The sequence below is a fragment of the Sorex fumeus genome, unplaced genomic scaffold (assembly GCF_029834395.1).
Source record: "Sorex fumeus unplaced genomic scaffold, SorFum_2.1 ptg000131l, whole genome shotgun sequence".
NCBI classification, from domain to species: Eukaryota; Metazoa; Chordata; class Mammalia; order Eulipotyphla; family Soricidae; genus Sorex; species Sorex fumeus.
In genome coordinates, this window is record NW_026606188.1 from 6,982,490 (window position 1) to 6,995,051 (window position 12,562).

Here is a 12,562-nt window from a genome sequence, read left to right on the forward strand (position 1 = left end):
TAAATTTTAAATGCTGCATAGAATATAATGTGAACATTTTTGAAGGAATGAGTGAAAATAAAGGAAAAGCTAAATTAATAAGTTCTCCATAGTGTTTTAGGGTCATAGTCTTTTAAGTATATTTTTTCCTATGAGTGGAAGAACATGTTTTTCATCACACTAGTATGTAGTTTAAAGAAACTCTCATCTGTTTTCCAAGGATGCTTTGGCTGTTGAGGGGGTGTTGGTACTCCATATAAAATCAAAACAATGTGGTACTGGAATAAAGATTCTCAGACAACTGTGAAAGAATTTAGAGCCCACACAGACCTTCAGGTATACAATCAGCTAATTTTTGAAAAAGGAATAAAAAATGTGAAGTAGAGCGAGGAAATCCTTTTCAATGAATACTGCTGGGAAAACTGGTCGGTCACATACCAAACATGAAATTAAACCCATAACTTACACCATGCAAAAGGTCAATTAAAATGGGTTAAACAGCAGCTTGGAGCAGAAAGGCGAACGGACTATGCGTTAATCCACGCCATCTTGCCTGCCCGGAGGGGAAAGGGTTTTGCCCCATTCGCCCTCTCCTCTCTGGAAAGAAAGATGGCTGCCACATGGGAGTCTTGTGGAGAGCAGGTCTGAGCCGGGGGTGGGGGCGCGACTGAAACCTCATGGGACGGGGAGGGGGGGTGGGGGGCGCATTCTGGCCCATCCTTCACACCTGACCGAGGTCACCAGTTGCCCCCCATGAGTGGCTCTCAGGCACGGCCACAACTCCAGAGCACAGAAACCAATCTCTTAATTATCTGACTCTCAGTAGAAATACTTCCAGGGTTGATAAGTAAAATAGCAGAAATCCAAAAACGCTCGGCCACTATCCCGGCCGCGCGACATCATTTAATTCTTGAACCCAGCTGTAGAAAGCAAATTATTTCACAATGCTTTTTCAGCATGGCTGATTTTGGGCGCGGGGCGGGGGGGGGGGGGGGGGTAAAGTCTAAATAATAATGGTGCAACTTTTATCAAAACAATGAAGTTAGTCAAAGTAGATAGAGTGTTAACTAGAATTCATCTGCCCCACAGGCATGGGGGGATGGAGGGTGGGGGTTTATTGGGGTCCTTCGTGGTGAAAAATAAGTACTGGTAAAGGGAAATGTGATTGATATTTGCATGACCGAGACCTAAACCTGAAAGCGTTGTAACTTTTCCCACAGCAATTCACTAAATAAATTAAAAAAAATTGGTTAAAGACCTTGATACAATACCTAAATCCATAAATAATATTGAAGGAAATATAGGCAGAACCCTTCATGGCATTAAATCAAAAGCTACCTCAATGATTAAATGCCATTGGCCAAGCAAACAGATGCAAAGTTAAACAAATGGGACTGCATCAAATGAAGAAGCTTCTGCCATGCAAATGAACAATGATCTAGGTAAGAGAACACCCTACAGACTGAGAGAAAATATTTGCTCACCACTCATCTGACAAAGGATCAGTTTCAAAGATATATAAAGCATTGAAAAGCTTAAGAATAAACTATCAACCTGTTGAAAAGTGGAAGAAAAGAAAACAAAAACTTCCTCAAAGAAAGCATTTAGAAGGCCAATAGGTACATTAACATGCTCTGACTCTGGGGCTAAAGCAACAGTACAGCCAGTAAGGTGTTTTTTCTTATATGAGACTGACTGGGATTTGATCCACATCATTCCATATGGTCTTCAAACCAGGAGGAGTGATCCCTAAGCACAGAGCCTGAAGTAAGCCCTAAGCATCATCAGGTATAGCCCAAATCCAAAAATAATATTCGTAATAATTAATTTTCTATCACTAATTATAAGGGAAGTGCAACCAAAATAATAATGAGATTTCGCCTCAAACCAGTGAGACTGATACACAAAAATAACCGGTGTTGACATGTGTGTGGGAATAAAGAAACTCTCATCCACTGTTGGTGAGAATGTCAACTGGATCAATCTTCTTGGAAAATAGTGTGAACACTTCTTTAAAAGTTAAGAATTGAGCTTCCATAGGACCCAGTAATTCCATTCTTGGCAGTTAACTACTCCAGATTCTGCCAAACTATTTTCTGTAATGATATTTGCACGTATATGTTCATTGCAGCACTATTCACAATAGCGAGAATTTAGAAACAGCCCAGGCATCTAAAATCAGATAACTGAATAAGTAAATAAAGGTATATAATATTCACAATGGAATACCTCCTCAGCTATAAGATAAAAAAAACTTGCAATTTGCCATTACTTGGGTAGAACTGAAGAATATTCATGTTGTGGGAAGTTAGTCAGAAGTACAGGGACAGACATGGACTATCATCTCATACGTGGGCTATAAAGGAAAGAGTAAGGGAACAACATCTGGTCAAATGCAAAAGAAAATCAAAACTGACCTACAGACTGAGCTTCCCAAAGTAGGTGGAGGAGCATGGGTGGTGGAGCTAGAGAACACTGATAAAGGTGAGGGAGCAGGACACTCTGATGGAGGGGATGGTGTTGTATGCATGACACCCTCTGTTTCATATTACTGTAAAGTATGATGCCCCAATTAAAAAAAATTGACTGGATGTGCCAAAATGTTGGAACATGAGTAACATGCTTGGCTGGCAAGTGCTCCACCAAGGTTCAATCTCCAGCACCACATATGGTCCCCTAAGCCCTATCAAAATTGTTTCCTGACCTCAGAGCCAGGAGTAAGCGCTGAGTACTCTCTGGTGCAACCCAGTAACCAAAAACAAACTAAAACCTTATTTTCTATATACATATAAGAATTCTATTCAGCCTTAAGAAAAGATGGCCCTCCCATTGATCATCGATTTGCTCGAGCGGGCCCAGTAACGTCTCCATTGGAGACTTTGTTGTTACTGTGTTTGGCATATCGAATACGTCACGGGGAGCTTGCCAGGCCCTGCCGTGCAGGCGAGATACTCTCGGTAGCTTGCCGGGCTCTCTGAGAGGAACGGAGGAATCAAACTCGGGTCGGCCATGTTGGCTGTGTGCAAGGCAAACGCCCTACCGCTGTGCTATCGCTCCAGCCCTTAAAAAAGCATGCGGCTGGTTTGGAGATGCCGGGGAGATGAAAAGAAAAGATGAAATCCTATTATTTGGTGCTATGGCTATGAGGATGGATCTGGAGAGTATAATGCTCAGGGAAGTGGAAGAGAGAAATAAATCTGGAATCATCTCTCAATTGTAATAGAATAATCATATGTAAGAGAATAACAACCAGTCAAAAGAAACAGGACTGAGAACCTGTCTACAGAATTGAGCCTCCTTGGGCACCTCTGTTGCCAGAAAATTGTACACACAAAACCCTATCATTAACAGTGTTGTAAAGCATGGTATCTTAAAAATCAATTAAAAAAAAGAGAGAGAAAAAATTAAATCTTATTGTTTCTAATTTGAATTTCCTTTGACATGAATACAGGTTTTATACTTTGGTCCATGTGAACTTAATCAAGAAAAACTTACTATCTCAATTGTGTAAACACAAAAAGACAGCAATGGTCTATCTCTCCCGCCATCCACGGTCCTAAGCTCAGGCCGTTTCCCTTCTCCAGGGAGGTCGATGGCAATGTGCAGGTGAAGGAAGGAAATGAGGACTAGGCTGGTAGGTCTTAGTTGCTGGTAGGTCTTAGTTGCTGGTAGGTCTTAGGTCTTAGTTTATTCCAATCTTATCTCCATTAACTCGTCTCTCCTCTGCCTCCCACAGCCCACTCTTACAGTCTCATTATATCCCCCAGCATGAGGGGTTGGTGTTGCCTGAATGTTCATTCAGTCAGAGGTGCTGAGACAAGGAACAGGAAAGAAATTTATGTCATGGAGGGCCCAGGTTCTCTCAGACCCCGGTAGAGAGCCCCCAAATCTCCTCTTATTGATCATGGTACCTCTAAAGGGCACAAAGCAGTGACATCATCAAAAGGAGTTACAGAAAGAATACTGAGGCAGCAAAACATACATTGTTCCTTTGCATCTGCAGGCCAGTAATTTTGGCCTCCTGAAAGAAGATATAAAACCAAAACTGAAACCTTTCTTGGGCTACAAGCACTTGAAATTTGCATCCCAAAGACTAGTCTGGCTAGAGCCTGGAATCTACATCCCAAAGATCAGGCCTGGCTAGTACCTGACATCTGCATGTCAAAGACCAGCCAGGTTTCTGTGAGAAAAGAAAAATTGCCTCTTATAATATACTCAAATTATTTACTGAAGGTAGTTTGAAAGGGGAAAATGTTCAGGCTCATCCAAACTAGTCAGGACTCACTAGAAATCTTGGACATTTTCATGGGTCCCTATGTCCCTGCCTCTTGTGTAGTACAGTCTACATGGGCTCACCCTGACAGCTCAGTCCAGCCCCAAAAGGTTGGAGTAACAATTACACATAGATGTGGTCACAATCAACAGTGGTAGAATTCTTTCCCTGGGGAAAGTCACTTCTAGGAAAAATTCTCATTTAGCAGATCTACCCACCCTAGAACGAAATCCCCTGGGTGGGTTTCTCCTCTCCGTGTCCAACAAACATATAAGTATACATAATATAAATTATTTGATATGGACACAGTAAGAAATACTTTAAGCTTATAGAATTGCTCTCCTAAGGCCATCTCAATCTCAGACTACAGTGCTCAGGCCAGATAGTCTTTCCTATCCCTAGCAGGGTCCTAGTCTCGTTGTTACTTTTGGATCATGACAGCATTTCTCTATGATCAAACTTTTAATTTATAGTTAAGTATTATGGCACTTTGACCTGGCCCATTTCAATGCTAGGGTAGCTCACAGCTAGCCCTGGGTCCATTCAGTCCCTCATGGGGTCCCTGCTTTTGGGGTGCTAGTAACTAAGAAGAATTGAGGCTTAAGTCGAGAAAGCAGATGCCTGAGAGTGAATAATATTCAAAGCCAGTGAAATCCTAAGTTACAAAGCATGATATTAACTGTCTTCCTGTATCTATACAAGAAGGACCTTGCATTAAAGTATCTATTCAAAAGACATAAGGAGAGGAGAAAGGCAGTATTAACTTACAAGTTCAGTGTCCTAGAAGGATCTGACCTTACAAATTAACAGATTCTGATTAGGGGAAAAGCTTATTAACTGGTTGGGGAAGAGAACATAGAGAAGTGGTTACAGATAAAAGAATGGACGTGACTCAGGGGCATTGTGATGGGTGTGACTCAATGAACCTAAACTCCTTGTGGCAAGGGAGAAAGGACAAATCAATTGTCATCCTACACTCAATGTTTTAGTATTTTTCCTCACTTTAAATTCAGATTCTATTGTCAGTGGGCCCCACAGGTGACTTATGTGAAGTGGGGAGGAGAAAGACGGTCACTTTCTCCCCACCCACCTCTGCCACCCGGGACCCAGGGTTACTGGTTCTTGTCTCGCCTCACAGAAAGGAATTTCAGGAGTAGACAAGCAGTGAAGTAAATAGATTTTATTTGTAGGATTTTTAGGTATGGAGGGAGAGAGAGTGAAAGAGAGTAACTTACTCAAGAGAGGACACGGGCTTCTCCAAGAGCAGAGAGAGAGAGAGAGAGACGAAAGCATGAAAGTACACAGCTCAAGAGGGGAGATGCAGGCGACACATGTGTTCAGGCACCACATGTGCTCAGCCATGTGGGCGTAAGCACACATGGGCTCAGGCAGCATATGCGCTCCCTTCCTTTGTTCAAGGTGGCCTTTATAGGGTTTCTCCAGCCTGTCCCCACGGGAAGCTTCTTCCCAGGTAAAAGTCCGTTGCTAAGGAGATTACCAGGGAGGTCCAAAAAGAGGAGTTTCATGGGGAGGCCCATAGCCTCAGGGTCTGCGGATGGTCTTATCAGGCCTTTGTTTTCTGTATCCACAAGGTGGGTCATTCCAAAAATTCTTCTTCCATGAAAGTTTGTTTCATTGCAAAGGGCCATTCCCTATCTACCTGCCTACATCAATTCCACTTTTCTTTTTTTTATTCTATGTGAGGGGGCAATGACTGCAGTAAAGCACTGAACATGTCAAAGGGCCCTGTTACATTGTCTACCACTGGGTCTGTCTGTCTGACAACTAAGGTTAAAAAAAAAAAAAAACCTTAGAGTACCCAAAGTAGCTTTGTGATGTTAAGTTTTGGCAATTATAAAAATTAATCAGATTCAGTGTCAAACCATGATTATAAAAAAGGTGCAGTTTCTTACCCTCCAAGGGAGTTCTTTTTCCTCTGCTTACTTTTGATGTGGTGGTAAGGGTACTGGATAGTAATATCTTTAAAAAATTCTACCTCTAATGAAAATACACCCAACTACTACAAAATTATAAGGAAATAGATGAAACATTGACTCAATAATTTTGTGTGGTTAAACATTTGTCTACATATCTATTTTTCTATATATCTTGGTGGTGGAACCATTTGGCTTTTATGGAGACAGAAGATTTAATTGCATTCACAAATATAAATGAGCTTGACAAAACTATGTGGCCAATACCTATGTGGATATGTCCACGCACACATATTCTATACTGTGGCAGTTCATCTGAATACCAAATATTGATTAGGAATATTTCATGAATAAATATGTATGAATTTTTAAAATAAACTATGTTAGAGACCAAAGTACTCTTAGTGGTAAATGGCAGTTATTTCTAGGAGGTGGAATGCTATCCAGAATATTGAAAAATGTTATTCTCTTTTACCTACAATTTACTAGCAATACAGGAAGTGCTACAATGTTATTTGAACAAATTCAAAATATGTAAGATATACAACTAAAGCTTAGAGATGGCAAAAAAAAATGTGATGAATGAGACTTTAGGTCTTTAACAAAGAAAGGTTTTCAATTGTATTGTCAAAGGATCTATATTTATTTGAATTAACAGTTGCTGACTTCTGCCTGGTTTTTTTTTTTTCAGGTGTCAACAGAAAGGATAAATATAATCCTCAATTATTCTTCCTGCATCTGCCAAGCACATAGGCCAAGTTCAGGAAAAGGGACTTCAAGAAAATAGAGCCCTACAATCTCACCCTCATCACGAATGAGAAAAATTAATTTGGTGCTAATTAAAATGGGCTTATCTTGTTCAGTATTGACCACAAGGAAGTGTCCATTTTTAAATCTGAGTAGAAACTGGTTTAAAATGCCTCCAATGATGCTGTCAACTGCCCTAGAGTACAAACCCAACCAAATCCTCACAGGAAGACTGACAACATTTACAAACTGACCAAGCAGCCAACTTTGACAGAAATCAATGGTAAATTTCAAATGAAGCTTAAGTTCACTGATTCACTTTTCTTGATCAAACTTCTACTGATGATTTTTTCCCTTCTCTTCCCCCATTATTTCCATCTTTCTTCTTTCCTCGGTTCTTCCTTTCATTTCTCATTACCCCTCTCTCAGTCTTGCTTCCTTTGAAACTTTACTTGTACTTTTGGTCTAAAACCATTTTTTTTTTTTGCTTCTTTGTGTGGTTCAATACACTGTTGTTATTTTTTTTTTTTTTAATGAATCACCATGGGGTACAGTTGCAGACTTACAAACTTAATTATAAGTCTGCATTACATTTAAGTCTTACAATGATCTAGTATCCATCCCTCCACCAGTGCCCATTCTCCACCACCACACCAATGATCCCAGCATCCCTACCACCACCCCCACCCCATGCCCCCCACCCCACCCCGCCTCTGTGGCAGGGCATTCCCTTTCTCTCTCTCTCTCTTTCTCTCTCTCTCTCTCTCTCTCTCTCTCTCTCTCTCTCTCTATCTCCCCGCCTCCCTATGGGTGTTCTGGTTTGCAATAGAGGTATTGAATGGCCATCATTCCATCTGTAGTCTGCTTTCAGCATGCATCTCCCTTCCCAAGCAGACCCTCCAAGCACCCCATGCTTCTTAAACTTAGTAAAGTCCACCCAAGTTGCTGCTTGACTTAAACATCTCTTCCGGGCAGAAGAGATAGCACAATGGTAGAATACTTGCTTTGAAAATGGCTGACCTGTGTTTGATTCCTAGCATCTCATATTCTTCCCCACCACCCTCAGCTCTGCCCGGGCTAATTCCTGAGACAGGAGTAACTCCTAAGCTTCTGGGTGTGGCCCACAACCAAACAAAAGAAATCTCTTTTGCCAAACATAGTACAGTGGATAGGACGCTACTTGCAGGCTGCTCAATATGGTTCTCTGATCCCCATAAAGAGTAGTTCCTGATTGTGGAGCCAGAAGTAACTCTTAAGCACCTCCAGGTATGGCTTAAAAATTTATAAAAGATATTTTGGTTTTCCTAAATCAAATGTATATTACTTTGCCTGGATGTTCGTAATTTTATATAAGATATGGTGGGATAATGCATTTTGTGCTTCAATTTTTTGCCTTTATCATAATTGCTATGGCAATAAACAAAACTGAGAGTCTGTGCAACTTGTAATGTGACTTTGAAATAGGAATATAGGATCGTGCCAGGACTCTGCCGCGTGGCAGGGCTCGCAGGCAGAGTGGCCTGGGTGCGGGCTGGTGTCCAGGGCCTGGGAGTGCAGCCCGTGCAAAGGAGCCGGAGCAGATGCTGGAGTGGCAGAGGCAGGTCTCTGAGAACCCACACTCTGAGTATGGCCTCACCAACAACATTGAGAGGATAGTAGAAAATGAGAAGGTCAATGCAGAAAAGTCATCCAAACAGAAGGTGGATCTCCAGTCGTTGCCTACCCATGCCTACCTGGATCAGAATGTTGTACCTATCTTATTACACAACCTTGCTGTGCTCGCAAAGGAGAGGCCACCAAATCCCATTGAATTTCTAGCATCATACTTTTTAAAAAACAAGGACAGTTTGAAGATTGAAATTGACTTATTGGGAAGAACAGAAATACTTGGTTTCTACTGTAGATTTACATGATTAAGAGGCAGCTTTAATTGCCTTGATTTCCTGTCGTGATTCCCTCACACACCCCCTTTTTGGAAGTATAAGAACCTTCAGGACAAGAGAATCTACATCTGGAGTTTCAGGAGAAAATCTGTCTTCCTTATTTTGATTTGTTTGTCATACTTATTTAATGAGTGTATTCTGTGCAATTTTTTTCTGATTGCCTTTAACCTTGTTTCTATAATGACCTTCAAAATAAACCATTAAAACATCAAAAAAAAGAGAGAAAGAAATAGGAATACAGCTGTTGGGAAAGCATTTTAAGGAGGCTTTGTTGCACAACATTTATCTGTTAGATTATAATTTGCCAATATTTTTTTGTACCTCATCTATTGAAACTTGAAAAGGGATGATAATCTGCAGGCAAAGTATAGATTTGGGGATTCTTTCATCTACCATTAGAATAAGAATTTTCAATTACACCACTAATTAAATAGATTCAAAGCATGGCTTAAACATGACATTGTCTCCTTTAAGCCTAGTGGTATCAAAATAACTTATTATGCAAACAAATTCATACATTACTAATAAAAATTAATATTATATTTATCCTTCTTTTGGGAACATTAATCTTTTGGAATAATTCCAAGTTCATTTGAAAAAAATAAACCAATATTTTATGATACATTCTATAATTTTCTCTATTTCAAGAGGTTAGAGGAATATGAGTATTATGAAAAATGAAAATAAAATAATTCTGAAGCTTTTAGATAATTCATGTTAAAATATGCAAGTATGTTATAAACTGTATTTTATATCACACATATCTCAACATTTAACTTCTAATAAGCATAGTAAAAACTCAGTGAATATTTGTTATAAGGTTAATATCTGCTGTTATTAAAGTTAATGAATTGGCATAGATTGTTCATCAAACCTGGTATTTCAAGACACTGCAAATAAAATCTCTGTGATCTTATCCATCATTTCTATTTGTAGGAGTTCATTACTCAGCAGAAATCTAAGTTAGATATGTAAATTGCATAGATTTTGTTATAGAAAGATCTAAATCTGTCTTTATTGGACCAATTTTACATTGGAAAAAGTGATAAATATTATTCTCTGATAATACCAACTGCTGTCAAAATAAAGCGCAAAAGAAATTCTCAAATACTGCTAATGGATGTGTATTTTTTTTAATCTCCATGAAAATATATTTGCTATTAAAAGCACAATTTGAGCACACATATGCTGCTTGTGCCCATGCAGCCAAGCACATGTAGCGACTGAGCACATGTGTCGTCCGTATCTCCCCTCTTGAGATGTGTACTTTCATGCTTTCATGTCTAATGCTATTATGTGTATAGAGGCTCTCTCCACCCTTGAAAAGCCCACATTCTCTCTTGAGCATGTCATTTTCTCTCTCTCTCACTCTCTCTCCCTCCACACCTTAAAAACCCTCCAAATAAAATCTATTTATAAAACACACACACACAATTTGATCATTTGCAGATAACATACTCTACCATTCTTGTGATTGTTATAACATAACCTACCGTTTTTGTGTTAGTTATACACTAAGTAAAAAAATGCCATCTGATACACCTAAAGACATGCTAAGTATTCTTTGGAGAAATCTTATTTGTAGTGGCAGAAATTAAAATAAGGTCTGAGTGACAGTATAGTAGGTAGGACATTTGCCTTGCACATGGATGATCTGAGTTCAATCCCTATCACTCCATATGGTCACCTGAGCACAAAACCAGGAGTAAGCAACCAGGAGTAAGCCCTGAGCACCTTTGGTGTGACTCAAAGCCCTCTCCCTCAAAATGTTTAAAACAGACCAAGTATAATTGTTTAAAAGGATAAATAAATTCTTGTGTTTTATACTTTGGTATATTGTCTAATAGTGTAACTGAATGAACAACAGCTACTAAAAACAATATGAATAAATCTAACAAATTCAGAGTGCTATTGTAAACCCAGGGATAAATAATAGAAATTCTACTATAAAAAGATCTAATTTTTTTGCTAAAGAACGTCCTTAGTAGTCAGTAAAACAACTACTTTTTTTAAATATCACAAAATAAACTACTAAAATATTGTCATAAGACAATAATAAACATTAATTATTTTTTGTGGTACCTTTGTGTCAAGTTTTGAGGTTCTGGCTCAGGGTTAATCATGAAATTTCAGTCAAAGCTGCAGTAGCTAAAGATGACCTGAACTGTGTCATAAATCTAACTGCACAATTGGTCTCCACTTTGTTGTTCTAAAGAGATATTCCATCCCTCTTGTTTTGCCAACAAGTCTAAATTCTTGCAGGTCTTTCCAGAGGGCTGTCTGAGTTTATTGGTTTCTGGTTATTGGTTTTCTTAAATGTAATTGGCTTCTTTCTCAGTGAATGATCCAAAGCTCATGGAAGGAGGAAGCTTGATGTCTTCTATAATCAGTTCCCAAAGTCACACACCGCTACTTCTTTCATTTGTAAGAAGTGATACATTAGTCCAGTTCGCCTTTGAAGGAAGAGAGATTAGGTTGTACCTTTTGCAGATAGAATTATCAAAGAATTAGATAAATTTGAGAACTGTTACACAAGTGGAAAAAAGCAGGAGGTAATTACTGAGAGGAAACCTGGAGTGAGGAGACTTAACAAAAGTCATTTTTTGCCTGAATATTGTTTACATTGCTATATATCTTTGTTATCATTCAAAGTTTTTTGAAATATATGTCATAATAATATAACTAAAATGTTTTATGCTATCTTTGTATTTTACTTAATAAAGTTCATTTGAAGAGATACTTTAGAAGTCCTCAGGATTTCCAGAATGAGAAAGGCAGGGTAGGGCACTGGCCTTGTACATGACTAACCTGGGTTCAATCCCTGATATATGTTGGTATGGCCCTCTGAGCACTGTCAGGAGTGATACCTGCATGCAAAGCCGGGAGTAAGACCTGAGAATCACTGGGTGTGGACCTTGAAACAAAAATAATATAACTATAATACAAATATAAATTTTACAAATACACAAGGTGAAATATATTATCAATTGTAAAGATCTTTTTTAGATTGATAAACTATTTTGTTGTAGTAGAAAAATAGTATATAATAAATTCATAATTATGAAATTCATCAAATACCCAGTTTTCTACTACTAAGTTATCACAAGACAGGATGATTTGGAACCTCTATGCTTTAGATTTCACAAAGGCACATAATTTTATCCTGCTCAATTCAAGCTGGATAAACCATTATTCATTTTTCTCTTAAAATTCTTATAACAGGAAGGCTGATTGTGTTCCTTTTATCTACATCTGTTCAGTACTTCTCTGAATAAGGCTATTTTCTTCAAGAGAATATGGGTTCAAAGTCTCTAGAAGTACTATTTGGTACTTAGAAGCTGCAGCATTATTTCAGCTATTGGAATTGCAAAACACTCATTAAAGTTACTAAAGTAGTTCTCTGCAGGTTTGCACTTTGCTTCACTTTGGGCAGAAGTAATAGTACAGAAGGTAGGCACTTTGCTTGCGTGCAGTTGACCTGGGTTCCATCCTTGTATATCCTACATGGTACTCTGAGCATCACCAGGAGTAATTTTTTTTTATTTTTAGGTATTATGACTTTTATTTTTTAATTTTTATTAGTGAACACCATGAGGTACAGTTGTAGATTTACAAATTTTTGTGCTTGGGTTTCAATTATACAATGATCAAACACCCATCCCTCCACCAATGCCCATTTTCCACCA

General features: G+C 38.8%; 1 protein-coding gene across 1 annotated transcript; it reads left to right on the plus strand.

Moving 5' to 3' along the window:
* Positions 1-249: 249 nt before the first annotated feature.
* Positions 250-8,872, plus strand: LOC130046080 (protein dpy-30 homolog). The gene is made up of 2 exons (XM_056138991.1): positions 250-315; positions 8,406-8,872. The coding sequence occupies exons 1-2, from the start codon at positions 250-252 to the stop codon at positions 8,844-8,846; spliced, it is 507 nt and encodes a 168-aa protein (XP_055994966.1). The 3' UTR covers positions 8,847-8,872.
* Positions 8,873-12,562: the final 3,690 nt, after the last annotated feature.

Coding starts and splice junctions, on each gene's coding strand:
- LOC130046080 (XM_056138991.1), top strand. CDS start 250: ATGTGGTACTGGAATAAAGATTCTCAGACAACTGTGAAAGAATTTAGA. Junction 316..8,405: donor GAGCCCACACAGACCTTCAG/GTATACAATCAG, acceptor ATAGGAATATAG/GATCGTGCCAGGACTCTGCC.